General features: G+C 43.0%; 1 protein-coding gene across 1 annotated transcript in view; it reads right to left on the bottom strand.

Annotated features, from left to right (window-relative positions):
• Positions 1-4062: 4062 nt before the first annotated feature.
• Positions 4063-18563, bottom strand: part of LOC310860576 (receptor-type tyrosine-protein phosphatase F-like) — a 224392-nt gene continuing 209891 nt past the window's right edge. Inside the window, exons 32-37 of the mRNA XM_083767568.1 lie at positions 14817-14995; positions 12022-12148; positions 9363-9488; positions 8758-8912; positions 7962-8097; positions 4063-4855 (exon numbers count right to left, since the gene is read on the bottom strand). Coding sequence (XP_083623694.1) covers positions 4787-4855; positions 7962-8097; positions 8758-8912; positions 9363-9488; positions 12022-12148; positions 14817-14995 — 792 coding nt within the window. The 3' untranslated portion in view covers positions 4063-4786. The remainder of the gene's footprint in view (positions 4856-7961; positions 8098-8757; positions 8913-9362; positions 9489-12021; positions 12149-14816; positions 14996-18563) is intronic.

The raw sequence follows: 18563 nt of genomic DNA, 5'->3' as shown, positions 1-18563 counted from the left end.
TGAATCAGAAACAGAACTACACAAAGATAATATATCTCTGTCCGTCCTATCACTGTACACAAAACAGAAGAAGAAAAATCACATTGCCTTTAAATTAAAGGGATATTTCATTTTAAAACACTTTAATTTGAACGCCAGTCCTTTGTGTGTGTGTGTGTGTGTGTGTGTGTGTGTGTGTGTGTGTGTGTGTGTGTGTGTGTGTGTGTGTGTGTGTGTGTGTGTGCGCGCGCACACACATAAACCCAGGTCTCTCACGTGGAAAGCCAACATCTTAACCACTATCCTAAAGTCGAATTCCCCCTTAGCCAGGGGAGATATTAGGCTTTTGGTCATCAGGCACAGGCCACTACTACTGCTACAGTACACCCCAGACTGTTTTAAATTGGCTTGACTCAATATCTTTTACACATTTTTGGTATTCATTTTATTAGACATGTCCATCTCCTATATAAACCCATTGTAAATCCATTCTAACTATATGTTAAACTCATTGATAACACACATGGTTCTAGTGACTAATATTTACCTTTCTCATTAATTAATTGATGCATTCATTCATTCATTCACCTCTCTTTTTTTTAGGGGGAGAAGAAAATGCCCCCCTCACGCACAAAAAAGGACAATATCAGTCGCAAGACACCTGTAAATGATTACCATAGGTGCGCTGTTTGATGACGAGAGTGAGCGAAAAATGGGAAAAAAGGGTGGCTGAAATATGCCTGAATATTGTGTTTGATATTAACTGTACAATATACATGTATGTAAACATATTGGGGCGGGATAATACGCCTAGACGGTCCCAAGGCAGAGTAGAGTACTTATGTGTCGCCTGTGGAAGTGTGGAGGCAAATGTAGTGGTGGTAACCTTGGCCCTATTCTGATTCTGGTATAGTGGGATATGGTTAATATTATGGAGTTTGAAGTTCAATGGGATGATATAGGAAGGTGGCATGTGTCTAAATATTGTACTATTATATGGTGTCTTATACAGTATAGGTGCACATGAAAGCCTGAGTAGACGTAAGAGGACCACTTCATGTAATTGTTCATGAGAAAATGACATCTTTGTGTCTCATAGGAGGGCTGTGGGCAGTTCAGACATCCGTCCACCAGTGACATCATCGATAGGAAATCGAAGCTAATAGGCTTTCAGTTCCTGAAAAGTTGCAATGCGATAATGGAAGCCATCGTTCTCATGATCATAAAAATCTAAATATATATCTTTTTTAATCTTGTTTAAAAAAAAATCTGCCTAACGCTGATGTCACTGGTGGACGGGTTTCTGAACTGCCCACAGCCCTTCTATGAGACGCAGACCCTTATCCCTACATTTATTTGCCATTTTTTAAAGGGACATTTCATTTTAAAACACTTTCATTTGAACGCCAGTTCAAATTTAAAATAATTTAAAAATAGTTCAACTAGCCAATCTACATCTACATGTTGTGATCTTGTAGATCAGACATTTGAACTATTTAAAAAACTAGGTTTTTTTAAATAGTAAAAAATGTTTAGGGATAAGGGTTAAGGGGTGGCACAAGATATAGCCCGCAGACTGAGCAGAAAAAACATGGTGGTATTTTATCATGTACATTCGTGAGGACCAATTATATGAAGATGGGTTGAAAAGTGGTCCTTTAAAATGTGTGTTTTAATGTGAAATATAGCCCTTTACTGTAAGTTCCAGACTGCAGCTCTAACAAACGGTCTACATATTGTGCCTGTTTGCCGATACAATGAACCCTTTTCTTCCCACTCAACCGTGCTAACAGAGTAAAATGATACCAAATGTATACATACAGTGAGAATATAACATCTATCATACAACATAATAAAGTCATTAGCAGCTCTGAACAATGGACTCTCTCTAGGCAGGGATCATCACTTTGAACATGTGGAAAAATACACGCCCGCCGTGCTATTTACCGAGAAACCTGGATTATTAGATTACAACATGAAATTAGACGATATAGCAAAACAAACTTCAAAATAATTGTGATAACACGGTGATAATGAATCGAAAACAGCAGGGAAGATACTGTGTGTGTGTGTGTGTGTTTGTGCGTGCACAGTAAAATCCTTAGTGTCCATTTGTCCATATAGAGTGCCAAAGTCCTGGCGTCACTCGCTCATCCCCTGGTTCCAAGGGGTTTGCGGAAGGTTTTCTCTATGGAGGATAACAATGAGTCATCATAAAATTAATTGTGGTCCAAACATGAACAAAACTGTCTCTGCAATATTGTCGGGGAGGTGTCTCTGCATCGTTTATGACAGTCAGTCCCTCATATTTGAATACAGTCTGTTTCTAGCGAACATAAACTAATTCTGCAGCAGTAAACTTAGTGTCAGTTGATTCTTTATACCCATATGAGTGAAACGGCCCAGGATGATTTGTTTATTTTTCAAACAGTTCTTATATGAGGCGATCTAAGATCCCTCTATGGGGATTATAATACAAATTTAAAAAAAATACACAAACCTGTGAAATAGTGCCCTCTAGCGATATTGACGTCAGACTTTGGTGCTCTATTTGGGCCTCTGAGAGAGTATATTTTCATGATTCACCAGGAGCCTGGAGGGCTTGGTTCCCGTCCAGGGAAAAGATTGGGTTGTACAGTATATCTGTGGCAGCACAAAACTCCTATACATTAAATTATATTAGTAATATTGGCCTATTGATATAGGCCTACGCGAAAGTATATAATATGCCCAATATACGATGGACCCTTGCCATATCTGTATCTCGGAGAGAGTACAAATGTAACCAAAGGTTCAATTATAGCACTGAGGATTTCAGCGTGTGCTGGTTCAGGAGTTCAGTCACAAAGGATTCAGTCCAAGCATACTGGCAGGTTTGAAGGTTCTGTGCAGAATAAGGTTCATTGTAAAGTCCAGAAGCGCTTGGCCGAAGGCCATCAAGTCCCAATTTTGCTTTGACCCTCCACTCTTCCCTCTCCATAGACCCCCTCTAGCTCCGCTCCACAGTGTTAGAGATTGCTCTCTAACAACGCCAGGGACTATATGTTGTTCCTCTCTGACGGCATAATACAGTACATAATGAAAACTGATCTGACTGAGGGGCTGCCATTGTGCAGCCTCTAGCTTTTCACCAGAGGAGAAAAACTGCATTTCTTTTTTAATCCAAAATGAGTTAATAATAGCACAAGCAGACTCTTTACATACTAGAGCATGTCTGAGATAAATGCCAGAGCTGAAATCGACATGTAAATTTGAAATAAATGCTTAAACATGTAGCTAGGTGTAATGTTAGTGTCCGCAGAAGTGAATGAACCTTTCAGGCCTGTTTTCTCAGCTTGTTGTTTCTCTGCAATACATTACACTTTATATACTGCCATATATTTCCAAAACTGGTGGATCAAACTGAACAACCAAATATGCCAATCTGAAGCTATGATTCCCTGATTTCATATCACATGAACAAACAATGACTTACTGTTTGTAAAGGTGAGTCACATAAAATTTAAAATAGGCTATTCTTTTGCTCTCATGTGAACATGGTGGATTTAGCTGCAAGCTCTTTTCCAGCCGTAGTTCTCGCACGCAAAAACACTACCTAAAAAATAATAGCAAGTAGCTAACTAAAAGCCTGACTACCTATACTAGAAAGTCTACCACCTTAAATAGAAACACAATAGAGCATCGCAGTCCCTCCCCCTTTCAGAACGACGAGTGGCCCAGGAAATGAAATGCGTAAATAAGTATTTATTTAAAGACGGTTACGCCGCGGACAAAGCCAACTCGGATCGTGACAAATCATGACAATGAACACAATGTTTTGGGCCGATCAAATAATTTATAAGAAGAAAAACAAAACAAATAGTGTTGTCTCCTACCTTTTCTTCTAATGATTTGATCGGCCCAAAATATTGTGTTCATTGTCATGATTTGTCACGATCCGAGTTGGCTTTGTCCGCGGCGTAACCGTCTTTAAATAAATACTTAAAGAAAATCCTATGGGAGAAATGCATTGCATTTCATTTCCTGGGCCACTCGTCGTTCTGAAAGGGGGAGGGACTGCGACGCTCTATATCTAAGGCATAGTTTAAAAATAACGGATCGTTAATCATGTCTGGGACATTGTTTTGGTTGTGTTTTAAAGGTAAACAGGGTGTTATTTTCCGTTGGACTGAAACACACTTACTAACCAGAACATTTGAAATACAAATTAAAAATATGGTTGTAGGTCGTTAACCAAATCTGTTTCCTTCTGGGAAAAGGGCATTGAACCGATATGTTACAAAAACCTTGTTTCGGTCAGTAGCATAAAGTATATCCTTTAGTTTTATAGAAGACCAAGTGTTAAACACGGACAAGAAACATGGTCTTTTATAGAAGACCATGTGTAAACATTGTAAACCTGGTCACTGGGGAAACAGTGCATAGTCCCTTGGCATAGCATTAGAGAGAACTCGCTAATGCTATGGAACAGAGCTAGCTCCCTCCATCAGTCTTGGGACGTGAACTTGGCATGGTGGTTTATGGCTGAGACTCTGGTCCGTGGCCTGGCTTGGCTTCTTTCTGGGACTTGGCGTGGTGGATTATGGCTGAGACTCTGGTCCGTGGCCTGGCTTGGCTTCTTTCTGGGACTTGGCGTGGTGGATTATGGCTGAGACTCTGGTCCGTGGCCTGGCTTCTTGCTGGGACTTGGCATGGTGGATTATGGCTGAGACTCTGGTCCGTGGCCTGGCTTGGCTTCTTTCTGGGACTTGGCGTGGTGGATTATGGCTGAGACTCTGGTCTTTAAGCTGGCTTCTACTGGGATGGGTTATGTTGCATAGTGGTCAAAGCTTCCCAGGTACTCCAGTGCTGCCCTGTAGCATAGCTGGTACTGGTCCTGGAAAAAGAAAAGAGAGAGTTTAAAGATGGAGTGCCGTGATTTCCCACTCTAAAACATCCAAAAAGTGTACAGAATTTGTTAAAATGTCGTTTTAATGTGGACACGCCCACCAGTTCATGAACAAGTTGACTGCCAACTGGTGGACGCAGAGCCAACCGCAGACGGCCGAGACGGTTGTAATGTGACACACGCTGGATTCACATCCTGTTTGGACGGCCATCGTAGATGCTAAATAAATTGCTTAAATGCTAGCGAGCTGAAAGGAAGCCATCATTGCTCTAGAAAGTGGCAATGTTCCAATCGGGATCACCGGATAATCAGCAAAGACCTCCGAACATTGCACGTTTTGTCCAAACCATTCAGCTTTTTAGTCCGCCTATATACAAGAAGTGAACGGCACTGCGGATGCGCAAACCGGTCTAGGATCACTAAAGAAAGAAAGGCCAAGACAAAAAAGGAAAAAATATATATCAGCGATCCGGTTTGATATCAATACAAAAGCTTATCTGGCATAGCGGTTGCCGGTTAGATTCTAATTGGCGGAACGTTCCGGCACGAGCAGTTCATTGGTTAAGTATGGCTGGTTTGCCTGGTGGCTGGTGATGGGTGGTGATCCACCTGAACTGAAGCCACACCCACAGCTGTTGTTGTATGATAAAGGGGGAGGGGTTAGGAAAGGGGATGATATTGTGACGTCACTATATCACTGTTTTTTCATTGTAAATACATTGCACATAACAACCACACCAAGTGGTCTACTGAAGTACTGTCACCTCATAAACACATGAAAAACTAGGAAAAATAAAAAAAGTGTTTATAGCCTAATTATAAATAACAGGTCACCAGCCCAGTCTATGAACTTTAATGTTTATTTAGGGCAGTGTCTCTCAACCTTTTTTGTCCCGGGGCACACTTTTCATAGCCTAAAAATCTCGGGGCACACCTAGATATATGGTGTGTGTATATATAATATATATATATATATATATGAACCCAATATACTTTTAAAAACACACATGACAGCACTCGTCAAATTACTTTAAAGAGAAAGAAAAGGACAGAGACAGTGCCTCAGTTTCACCAATTTATTTTTGAAAACTCATACAAAATGTAGCACACACATGTTCAATTTGTCAATGCAAAGTAATACTTCTAAATAAAAAGGAGTTGTAAAAACAAGAACAAAATCTTTTGCCACAATACAATGGTCTTAAACTTGAGCACTTTTGTACAAAGAAAATCGTAAAAAACAATTGATAAAAAGAAAAGTAAATATTTTTGACAAGTTCTGTCTTAGTGTGAACCTTGAGCTTGTTTTCCTGAACAAAGAGTTTTTATCCTGGCTGGATGCTGGACAAACAGACACGGAGCTCTTCATTTTCAAGTCAGGCTTGAAAAGCTAAGCTCACAGGTAGGTTGTGGAAAAGGGGAGCAGCACTGCCATTGCGCTGGCTGTGATGGCTGGATATTCTTTCAAGTATCAAGAGACTTGCCTGCTTCGTTGTGTCTTTCTCCTTTTTTTCTTTCAAGCTCACGAAAAAGTGTTTGTCCTTCGTAGCGAGTTCATCATGATTGGTATGAAGGTGGCGCTTTAGTTTACTCGGAACCATGCGCTGTTTGCAAGCTTGAATCCACAAACTATACACAGCGGAATCGGGTACGTTTTATCCCCAGTAAACGTGAATCCAAACTTCATGTAATCATCGCGGTACAGTCTGGCAGGGGCTTTCTTTGTAGGCGTTGCATTAGTAGCCGCCGTTGTTGCTGTGCCAGTGTGCCGTCGTCAGGTGGAGGTGACTCGGCGGCGCTGTGTGTGCTGCTGTCGGGTTCTGGTGGTGTCTTTCTGGAGGGAGCGAAATGTCTGTGCTGTGCCCCATTTATACAGTAAAGTTGCCAGGCGATTAACATTTCTATGGCCGATGGTCGTTAAGAGTGAAGAGTCTATTGTTCCGTCGTCATGTTGTTTTCGCATGTCTATTTAGACGTGTGACAACAACAACGACGCAACAATAGGACGCCTATCTATCGCTTTCGGGGGAGGGCTAGTGTTACTTTTGATCAAAATCTCGAGGCACACCTGGAGATTTCAAAGGCACAGTAAAGTGCCGCGGTACATAGGTTGAGAAACACTGATTTAGGGTACTTAAGATGTATTTTTTTGCCAGCCAAGTCTATAGACTTTAATGTTTGTTTTGGGCAGTAAATGACAACGTAAGACGCCATCTGGCTGATATAAATACACTGCCCTCGCTGCGCACCTCACTTCTCACAAGTGTGATTTTCTTATGTTAGTACAAATACCAGTGGCGACTGGTGTATTTTCACCCAAAAAGTAAGCCAAAATGTGCAATGATACATTAAATTGCTTTTCGATTTAGGCCATGGCCTAGTAGTAATGCATTTGTGCAATTGCCTTTTGATAATAATGACAAGCTGCTGTATAGAGGGTATGCGCGTGACATCTATAACAAAAAACATTGCATGGATGCACCTGGGACGTATCCTCAGTGATGTATCCCAATGTCATCAGGGTTTCGGGTCTCTCGAACATCATACCCCTCACACGATCAGTCCCATTAGGGAAAGACCAAGGCCACACAATCCGTTGGAACTACTCCAGAACTACTCTGCCAGGGCTGGGAGGTGACTTTCTGGCCTTGACAGCCCATACATTCTAATCTAAAAGTAGTGTTGCTTAATCGCTAAGCGTGTTGGAACTTTGGACTCACAAAACAAATATGTCACTAGACTAGACTATGGTCTAAATAATGTTAGTTATACTAAATTATTTTGGGTCCCTATACCTTTTGTTTCCTACATTTTGTTTTTCATTATTATTTAAGTTTGAGTCAGTAATTTCATGAAGAAATCAAAGACAAATCAAAGCAATTCCATGAATTAAAATGCTTAAGAAGTAGTGAAAATAGCGACAAGCTCAGAACGTGGCGCAAAGCGCTGCGTTGTGAGCTTGTAGATTGGTTATTTTCACTTGGGTTTGGGTGCCTAGAGAAACATCATAGTTTTCTTTTGGGTCACTGCGTATAACTAGAGCATTGATTTCTCGTGACACGTGAGATGGTGCTGCATGATGATGGTACAGTACCTCTGTCTGCACCATGGCAGGTCTCTGGGTCCGCAGCATTTTGACGGTCTGGAAGAGATCCACCACGCCCTCGTAGCGCATCCTCTCCAACACGATGCTCAATGTGATGAACACACCCGTCCTCCCCACACCAGCACTGGGGAAATGGCACGCACACATGCGCACACACACACACACACACACACACACACACACACACACACACACACACACACACACACAGTCCGTGGTTACATTTTTGCCGTAGCACTTGCCCTAGCCTCGACGACCTTACAGCAGTCGTATGCAAATAAGCCTCAATTTATATGTAGCCTACTTTAGATTGCATTTTATGCAAACACAGAGCATTAAGAGCGTCTGCTAAATGCCTAAATTCTACATTGAATTCAATTAAATGTAAGCAATCTTTTAGCATTTTGCCATTTTGAACCCTTAAACCAATAGGTTTTTAATCCTAACACTAAACTCAATTCTCTAAAGAGCAAACTCAATTGTCAATTGTAATCCTGAACGTGAACATCAAACTTTTATAGGAGTAATCCTAGCCCCAACGTGACTGTTTTATGCATTGTAGCCATAGTTACAATGCCAATACCTTTCAATGCCATGACAGACCTTTCTCTTATGGGGACCATAAGTTTGTCAGGTTTTAACTATCCTTGTGAGGATGTACTATGTAGATATGTATGCATGCACGCACACGCACACAGACACACACGCACACACACACACACACACACACACACACACACACACACACACACACACACACACACACACACACACACGCAGTTACCTGCAGTGCACAGTGATAGGTCCATCTTGGCCAAACTGTTCCTTTGTTTTATGAACTTGTCCGATGAAGTCGATGAAGCCCTCCCCCGTCTTGGGGACGCCCTGCTCAGGCCAGTCAGTGAACTGGAACTGTCGGATTGTTCTGGACTGCCCATCCTGAGGGGCGCAAAGGGAAACATCAATGGGTCTCATTCACAGAGCCGCTCGTAAAGTTCTACTAACGTGGGATCCACAAAGGGAAACAACTACTATGGGTCTCATTCACAGAGCCGCTCGTAAAGTTCTACTAACGTTAACGTAGGATCCACAAAAGGGTTCTTACAAGATGATGAACCCAACCTGTCGGGATCAATTAGGTCATCCATCTGTTTGTAAATCAAATGACCACATGAGCCCAATGTGGCCATTTGAGTCATTTACTGGACATATTTTCAGATGGGGTCGGCGGCCAATTAGATATAATTTTTGGGGTCCTTGACATGAAATACTGAGAACCACTGATATAGAATCATAGGTATTTCAGAAAACTGTCAGGATTTTGAAGGCCTAAATTAACACAAACTTGATTTAGTAGTGTGGTAAAATAATCCAAACGATGAGACGTACCCTGGCGTCAGTGACCTTGAACTCTCTCAGGATGTACTGAGGCATGTTGTATTCAGCCATGGGATCCACCACAAAGTACTGGTAACGTGCAGAGCGCTCCGCGGGCCAGTACTGATGACACTTCTCCTGCAAAATGCAAAACAAAAAAAACAACAACCCACAAAATAATACATCAATCATAGTATTACATTGCACAGCGGTTTTTATTATCGTATTTATTATTATTATTATTATTATTATTATTATTATTATTATTATTATTATTATTATTATTATTATTATCATTATTTATATTTAAACTTCATCGTATTTATTAATATTATTATTATTATTATTATTTATACTTCATCATATTTATTATTATTATTATTATTATTATTATTTATAATTAATCGTTTTTATTATTATTATTTGTATTATTATTATTATTATTATTATTATTATAATTATTATTTTATCTCTTTTCCTACTTGGATCCGTAGCCACTGGCACTGCCTGGTTTGTCCATCTGTATGGACAATGCATAGATTGATTGCTCAGTAGGGCCAGTAGGACCCAGTAGGACCCAGTTGGGCCCAGTAGGACCCAGTAGGACCCGGTAGTACCCAGTAGGGCCCAGTTAGGGCCCAGTAGGACCCATTAGGGCCAGTAGGACCCAGTAGGACCCAGTAAGTACCCCAATTGCATTGCACACACTAACTGGGCTCTACTGGGCCCTACCGGGCCCTACTGGACCCTACTGGGCCCTAACTGGGCTCTACTGGGCCCTACCGGGCCCTACTGGACCCTACTGGGCCCTAACTGGGCTCTACTGGGCCCTACTGGACCCTACTGGGCTCTACTGGGCCCTACTGGCCCTACTGGACCCTACTGGGCCCTAACTGGGCTCTACTGGGCCCTACCGGGCCCTACTGGACCCTACTGGGCCCTAACTGGGCTCTACTGGGCCCTACCGGGCCCTACTGGACCCTACTGGGCCCTAACTGGGCTCTACTGGGCCCTACTGGCCCTACTGGACCCTACTGGGCCCTACTGGGCCTACACACACACACACACACACACACACACACACACACACACACACACACACACACACTCCTTCCTTCCTTGCTTCCTTCCTTCCTTGCTTCCTTCCCTCCTTCCTAGTGCCCTAACTGGGTCCTACTGGGTCCTACTGGGTCCTACTGGGCCCTACTGGGTCCTACTGGGCCAAACTGGGCCCAACTGGGCCCTAATGGGTCCTACTGGGCCCTACTGGCCCTACTGAGCAATCAATCTATGCATGCAGGTACAGATGGACAAACCAGGCAGTGCCAGTGGCTACGGATCCAAGTAGGAAAAGAGATAAAATAATAATAATAATAATAAATATGATGAATTATAAATATAAATAATAATAATAATAATAATAAATACGATAATAATAATAATAATAATAAATATGATGAAGTATAAATAATAATAATAATAATAATAATAAATACGATGAAGTATAAATATAAATAATAATAATAATAATGATAATAAATATGATGAAGCACGCACGCACACACACACACACACACACACACACACACACACACACAGTTACACACACACACACACACACACACACACACACACACACACACACACACACACACACACACACACACTGTATACACACGCACGCACACACACACACACACACACACACACACTGTATACGCACGCACGCACGCACACACACACACACACACACACACACACACTGTATACGCACGCACGCACACACACAAACACACACAAACACACACACACACACACACACACTGTATACGCATGCACGCACGCACGCACACACGCACCCCACTCCTCCCCTCCCGTGTCGGACTATTGTCCCGTCTAACCTAAGGTGTGTCTAACCTAAGGGGTACCTGTCTAACCTACGGTTAACCTACGGTAACCTACGGTTACCTCCGGACTATTGCCGGAACTTCTGTCTGTCTAATGTCGTGTCGACAAATACTGACGGTATTTCAGACAATAGTCCGAAACTGTCGGACCATTGTCCTGTCGGCTAAAAGAGTGTCGGAAAAAAGACATGCAGCCGTTTACGCTCTAACCAGTAGGCCGAGTGCTTCAACGTTATAGAGCCTCCCTGGGGGCTTGATGCACACACACCAACGGGCCGACATTCGGTCGGACATCCGCTGCTCCCGTGCTTGCGGTTAGGGTTTGAGGTAGGTTGTCGGTCAAATGACAGTTAGCCTCGGAAAAAAAAAAGTCCACTTCAATTCGGCATAGAGTAAACGTCGATCACTCTCTGCTGATTTCTGATCGTCTGCACCTTTGTTAAATTGACGCACACACGTACACACAAACACACACTCCTCTCTCTCTCTGTCGCTCTAATTAATTCATCTCATGTCGCGCAGCTGCGTCTAGATTCTCCCGGCGGATCCTGCCGGGAGCTGCCTATGCCATAGAAAGCATAGGCTAAATGACCACAGGCTAAATGACAGTTGACATGTCTAAACTAAAGCCTGTACCCCAAGTCGGACTGTTGAGGTAAAAAGCGGGTATTTCAAACTATTGTCCGACTAATGTCGGACTATAGGTATGTCGGAAAAGCGTGCGCACCCTCGTGTCTGCGTGTATTCGTGTTTGTTTCACTAACCCGGCCCATCTCTCGTAGTTTGGTCAGCATCACCACTATGGTCGAGTTGTGCTCCCACAGCATTCTCCAGAAGTCCTCTGTTGTCTCTGCCAGTGGACCCTGGCTCGCCAGGTAGGCTTTCTGTTGCCTGGGGGAAAAGCAATCAAAACAACAACTTGAATCATGAATCACTTTCAAACATGACCTCTCTGATTCGATGTTGACAGCAAATCTATGTTTAGATTTTGACAGCAAATTTCTGTTTCGATTTTGACAGCACATTTTGATTTAGTTTTAGTCACATCGCAATTGACTGAAATGTTTTAGTCTTAGTTTTAGTTGCTTGGGTATTATTTACTTTTTTTTGTTTTTGTTTTTGTCAGTGAATAAAGGTAGTCGGCGGACATCTTTCAACAAAATCAATGCTGCATCATCATAGGCAGAGATTTTACACAAAATGTCACGTCATGAACACATACATGTCCATGTATTTGCCAGAGAATAACTGAGTTTACTTTATCTAACTATAAATGCACCAGTTCTCTGTGTGTACGTCTGTACGTCTGTAATCCACGTAACTCGAGAACTGTTCGCCCCACCGACTTCAAATTCTACACACGTGTTCCACACCACCACAGGGAGTGCAGTGCCCGGTGTCAAGTTGGTCGGACCCACGGTTGTGCATAACCGCCCCAAAAAGGACTCTGCCCGGGCTGTGGACCGGGCCCCTGCCCAGGGTCCATAAATGGAGCTGGCCTGTTCTGACCTCACAACACTCCATATTTGGGCATGCCTTACACAGAACTCTATAAGCTGGCCTGTTCTGACATCCCAACACTCCATATTTGGGCATGGCTGACACAGAACTACATATATACGGTAGGAATAAAGGGACACAGAGAGACACATACAGAAATCTGACATCATTCTGAGTCGGGCATAAAAGGGACATTGAATCGTATCGTCAACCATGTATCCATTAATAAAATGTGCCCATCGTTTATAGCACCTGGAGCACTTTTACAGACGGACCGGATGTTGTTGTGAATGTCTGTGTAGCAGCTAACAATAGCCACAACACTATCGATGCGATCGACAACAATGGGAGGTAAGATAAAATCTAATGAGACTAGCGACTGGACAGCGGGGGCCCGTCAAACACATAACCTTTTTTTAATAATTAGGCAGGATTATTCAGATCGAGAGTTATTAACGTTTTAAGATTTCCGTTCTCGTCGGCTAAATAGGCAGGGAACATTTTCGATGACATGTCAGTGTTGTGCAACACCGAGGATTGCGCAACAAGCGCTCCTAGGCTGTAGAGCGATGCGACCGGTTTTGATATCACTAACTTGACGGAGATTAATCAATCTCCGTCTCGGGGCACATGATCATATTAAGTACCATGACGGAAATCTACGTCATGGGCCCTTAAACTGTTAAATTGTATCTTTACACCCCTAGTCGGGACCCATTTGTGGGTCACAGACACATTGTTATGGGTCCCCTTAAAAATCAAAAAACATTCCCCAAAAAAGCTAAACCTTTCATGGATTAATTAACAACAAAATCTAAAGATTTCTTTTTCTTTTTCGTGTCAGTAATGGAAAATCTAATCTAAGTATTATGTTATACTTTAGCTATTGAAAGATAGCAGATCTACAAACTCATAGTGCGGCACCGAGTGCCGTGCAACGAGCTTGTAGATCTGCTATTTTTGAAGAATCGTAAAAATGTGGTGCAAATCTTTGAATATAATATATTCTTTCAGAGCGAACATTTTTAAATCAAATCTTTGCAATAGTTTGAAAACATAGAAATAGACATAGAAAGATAGGTTTATCAGAAATGTTCAGATTTAGAAGATATTTTGTAGAAACGGCCTCAGGTCTAAATGGGTTAACAGATGTCGTATCACACAACACAGCCACTAGAGGGAACTGTTTCACCATGCATCATAATAATACCGGCGCACAACTATATGCATAATGCACGCACCCTATTCCTATATCCAGCTTTTAGTGTATGTTCACAAACTTTGTCCTACACAAACATTAGATTGATCAATTCCCATTGTCAAATGAATGGAGAATGTATGTCATAGTGTCTGAGCAAATCGGCATAGTGTCTATTTTACGTCATGATGATGTACGATGATAAGAGCGGCCCTCGATGAAAAGAGCGCCCCTAACTCCCCCCCCCCCCCCCCCCCCCCCCCCCGTTTAAAAGTGCTCCGAGAAGAGCACCTTTCTAATACACAGCAGCCATATTGGAAACTCTCTTCCTTATGTCCTTCACAGGTTTTCCCTTTTCTTTTTTTTTACGTATTTTTGAGTGGTACAACCACTCCTATAGACAGGGCTGCACATAAGTGGTGCGCCAGTGCGCATGCGTCGTCAAAATGCATTATGCGCTGTCAATCAAGCGCGGGGAAGCGCTTCTGCGTACCAACAGCTGGGGCCGCCCAGAATGAATATTATGGCAGAATACTAGTACATTCTGTGGCGAGAGCATTTCCCACTGACTGCCACTCAAAGTAGCTACTACTGGCCAATCACAGCACGTCTTGCACAAGTGCACTGGCCATTGTGGCTAATCACACCGCATCCTTACTCAAACGAGGGAGGATTCCATGCTTCTGCTCATTGCTGGGAGGAGGAGGGTGGTTGACAGGAGGAGGGTAGGAGTGTTGTCATCGCCGTAGTGGAATTACACCTGTATCCTGTTCTAACTCTGGTGTTGTCATTGCCGTAGTAGAATTCTCACCTGTATCCTATCTAACTCTGGTGTTGTCATTGCCGTAGTGGAATTCTCACCTGTATCCGTCAATGAAGCTGGCGTTGATGTAGTCGGAGCCCTCCACGCCTCTGATTGGCTGCAGGCAAACGCGGCTGGACTCGAAAGGCATGATGTTGACCAGGCGGTTCTTGAACTTGTTGCACGGCAGGTTGGCACTGATGAATCTTGAGGTATGTGCTTTAGTGTTGGCCAGTTTCTGAGGATGTAAATCACAGGCACGTCTTGAATTTATCTCCGCCGATCACTTGACATCTTCTGATACTTCCGTGACTGTGGAGAGCAAAGGTCCATTCCTCAGTGGATGTATCGTCTATGAAGGTTAAAAAACAAATTGAGCCCCCATGTACCTCGCCAAAAACGGCCATAGCCGTCATCACAAATGTGGTGAGGTCAGCATATGGCCATTTTCAGCACAAGGAGTGTTTTTTGTGAAAAACTAATGCTTGGAATGGATTCAAAATCATGAAAACCCTCTAATTTGTCACATGCTACTTAAAGCAGAATACATTTTAGGTAATTTTGCCTTATTGTGCCTTAACAGGTTGTCTATGGTGGCCATATGGATTTGGGGCTCATGAATTTTCCCCGCATTTTTGTGAAGTAAATGGGGGCTCAATTTGTATTTTAAAGATGGAGTGCCACAATTTTTGTATTTTTCCATGTGTCTATGAGGTGACAATACTTCAACCCCCTGGAGTCGTTTTTATGTGCAATGGTGTATTAACTTTGTATTTAGGGTTTCTTCCTGGAGGCTGAACCCTTTGACAGTCAAACGGGCCAATGAGATAAACAGTAAAATAGTGACATCACACTATCAGCCCCTCCCCTAACCCCTCCCCCTTTATCATACAACTACAGCTGTGGGTGCAGCTTCAGTTCAGGTGGATCACCACCCATCACCACCCACCAGGCAAACCAGGCATACTTAATGAACTGGTGTCCACATAAAAGCATGATTTTAACAAATACTGTACACTTTTTGGAAAAAAAGTTCTTCCTCCTTATATTATAATAATGATCATGTTTTAGGGTGGAAAAAAATTGTGGCACTCCATCTTTAACCTTCATAGATGATACATCCACTGCGAAACGTACCTTTGCTCTCTGCGGTCATGGAAGTATCAGTATGTGCTAAACAGAACAGACGTTGTCATTTATCTTTGTTTCAGCTAGATAGATAGTCTACACTCTACACCTCCCATCACCCCCCAGCTGGTCATCTTTGAGCAGGCCACCATTGGACGGGTTAAGAAAATTGTGTCTGACCTCTCCTATGTACTATACCCTCAGCATATAGGGCTAATGCCATCAGGTAGGAGGTATACGAGGTCCATGTGTGCAAATATAATATAATATATATATATAAAATAAAGAAACCTTGAGCGTGTCCTTGACCTTGATGTATATGCTGCAGTCTTCACCACCACTGAAACCCCCTATATATATTTAAATGCACTTTTGCAGACTGGACTAGGCTATACCAAGTCCCATACACTTATTAGATTCCAATTAATACAAGTAAGACGCGCAAACGCCGGAAGCGAACGCAGCTCGTGTGTGTGTGTGTGTGTGTGTGTGTGTGTGTGTGTGTGTGTGTGTGTGTGTGCTACAGCTGCGCCCTGTGTGTGTGTGTGTGTGCTACAGCTGCGCCCTCTGGTGGCGGGCGGGTGGTGTAACAGCGGGACACACACACACACACACACACACACACACACACACATTCAGCCCTTGCTGTCATAGTAAGTGGCTCACTGCGTTCGCAATTAAGCCCAAACCACACCAGTTGCACTTGCAACTCCTTGCAACAACACCGTTTTACGGTCTTCCACACCAATGCAACTCCTTGCAACTCAAGGAATTGCAACTGTGGTTTGGGCTCTAGATTCCTACACTAAATATCTTCACCAAAGATATTTTCATATTAACCCATTCTGACCGGGCACCCATTTTGGTGTCAGCATCATGTTATGCTTTACCTATTGAAAAATAGCAGATCTACAAGCTCATATCGCGCCACCGAGTGGCGCGATACGAGCTTGTAGGTCTGCTATTTTTGAAAAATCGAAGAACGACTGACATTTTTAGAATCTGATCTCAGGTCAGAATGGGTTCATCAGACCAGTGTGTGTCCAGTCGGAAACCTCGTATGAATCTGATCTCAGATCAGAATGGGTTAAGATTATGGTACTATACTAGTACTACTGGGGTGCACGTGGGTTAACCCTGAAAGGTGTAAATGATTCTCAATCATCATTATAATCCACCTCCAGCCTTCTAAAGTGCAAATTCAACTGTTCAACTGGTTGTGAACCATGCAGTCAGAGGGCAGAGAAGACTAGTATTATCCTTATAAAGACAAGAGCAGTTCAGACAAAGAACTATCTATAAGACCAGCATTTATTCTGACCCCATTATGGATAATTAGTATGGTTAATCGTCTCAACTGCTCATTATGCACTTTCATGATGCCACTGCATTGCTCCGACGACTTATTCTAAAGTGTCGTTTGCTCCTGTGATGGTTCCATGGGCATGTGCACACATAGACATCAAAAGGGGCTCGAGCCCCTGCCCTGTAACCCGTCTGTAACAAAATCTACCCTCTCCAGACCATGAATGCAATATTTTCTAAGGTGAAAGCAATGCAAATGCCATCCCCCTCCCCCCACTCCCTTTCCTTTCCAAGCATTCAGGAGAATTGCCTTTTTTCCAAACTCTCCTGGGTACTTGAACGCAACATTTTGCGTGGAGAGAATATAAATCCATAACATGGACAGACGTAGAAATTAGAAATCCATAATACGGACATATTCAGCAGCTAAAGGAGTGCGTGTCGTGCCAGGAAAACAGCCGATCTACAAGCTCTAAACGCGTCGCAGCGTGACGCGCTGAGAGCTTGTAGACGCGCTGCGACGCTTTGAGAGCTTGATCGGCTATTTTCTCAATTTTGGGCCAACAGAATTTCAGCCCCTGCCTCTCTTAACATTCTCTGCACATTCTCCGTCCCTGGCTGGTTCCCTGTGTTGTACGCTACACAACAGGCATTTCTCTCTCCACCTTTCATACTTTAGGATGTGTGCATTTGCTTTGCTTTTACCCCTAGGGCCCAGTAGGGAGTCATTGCAAAACGGGGGCTAATCCAGGATTATTACTAAGCCTATAACCCTAACCTCACACGAAACTATTGGCATTTCAGAAGCACGTCATAACCCTTTGTTCTCACACTCGAAATACAAGCACGTCTCCCTGTGTCAAAAAAATCCCATCCTAAGAATGCAATGCAGACATAATAGTCACAAAGACACCAGCCTCCAACCAACAACACCGACCAATAAAGAACCACACAGTATGGCATGTCAGTGAAATCTACAGCGTCACACGTCAACACCTCCCAAATGCCTCTTTTAAAAAATGTATTATTATCCTCCTCCGCTCTCCGCTGACAGCTACGCAATGTGATTCTTCCACGTTGGCAAAAAGCAAAGTGTCAGTTTCAGTAATACTAGAAGAATACATTGGTTTGCGGCAGTGTGTGTGTGTGTGTGTGTGTGTGTGTGTGTGTGTGTGTGTGTGTGTGTGTGTGTGTGTGTGTGTGTGTGTGTGTGTGTGCACGCTTGCGTGCATGCGTGCATGCGTGTGTGTATAGTTACTCGTTGTGGATATCCTCGCAGAGCCGGCCTGCTCACGACTATAAGGTCAAGCATGATGAAATTAGGAACAGTCTCACGTCGGCCCCTCCTATGAATCCCTTTTTTAATGAGACTG

This window comes from Protomyctophum parallelum (assembly GCF_964188405.1).
Source record: "Protomyctophum parallelum genome assembly, chromosome: 6".
NCBI lineage: Eukaryota > Metazoa > Chordata > Actinopteri > Myctophiformes > Myctophidae > Protomyctophum > Protomyctophum parallelum.
This window is presented reverse-complemented; position numbering and strand designations above follow the sequence as displayed.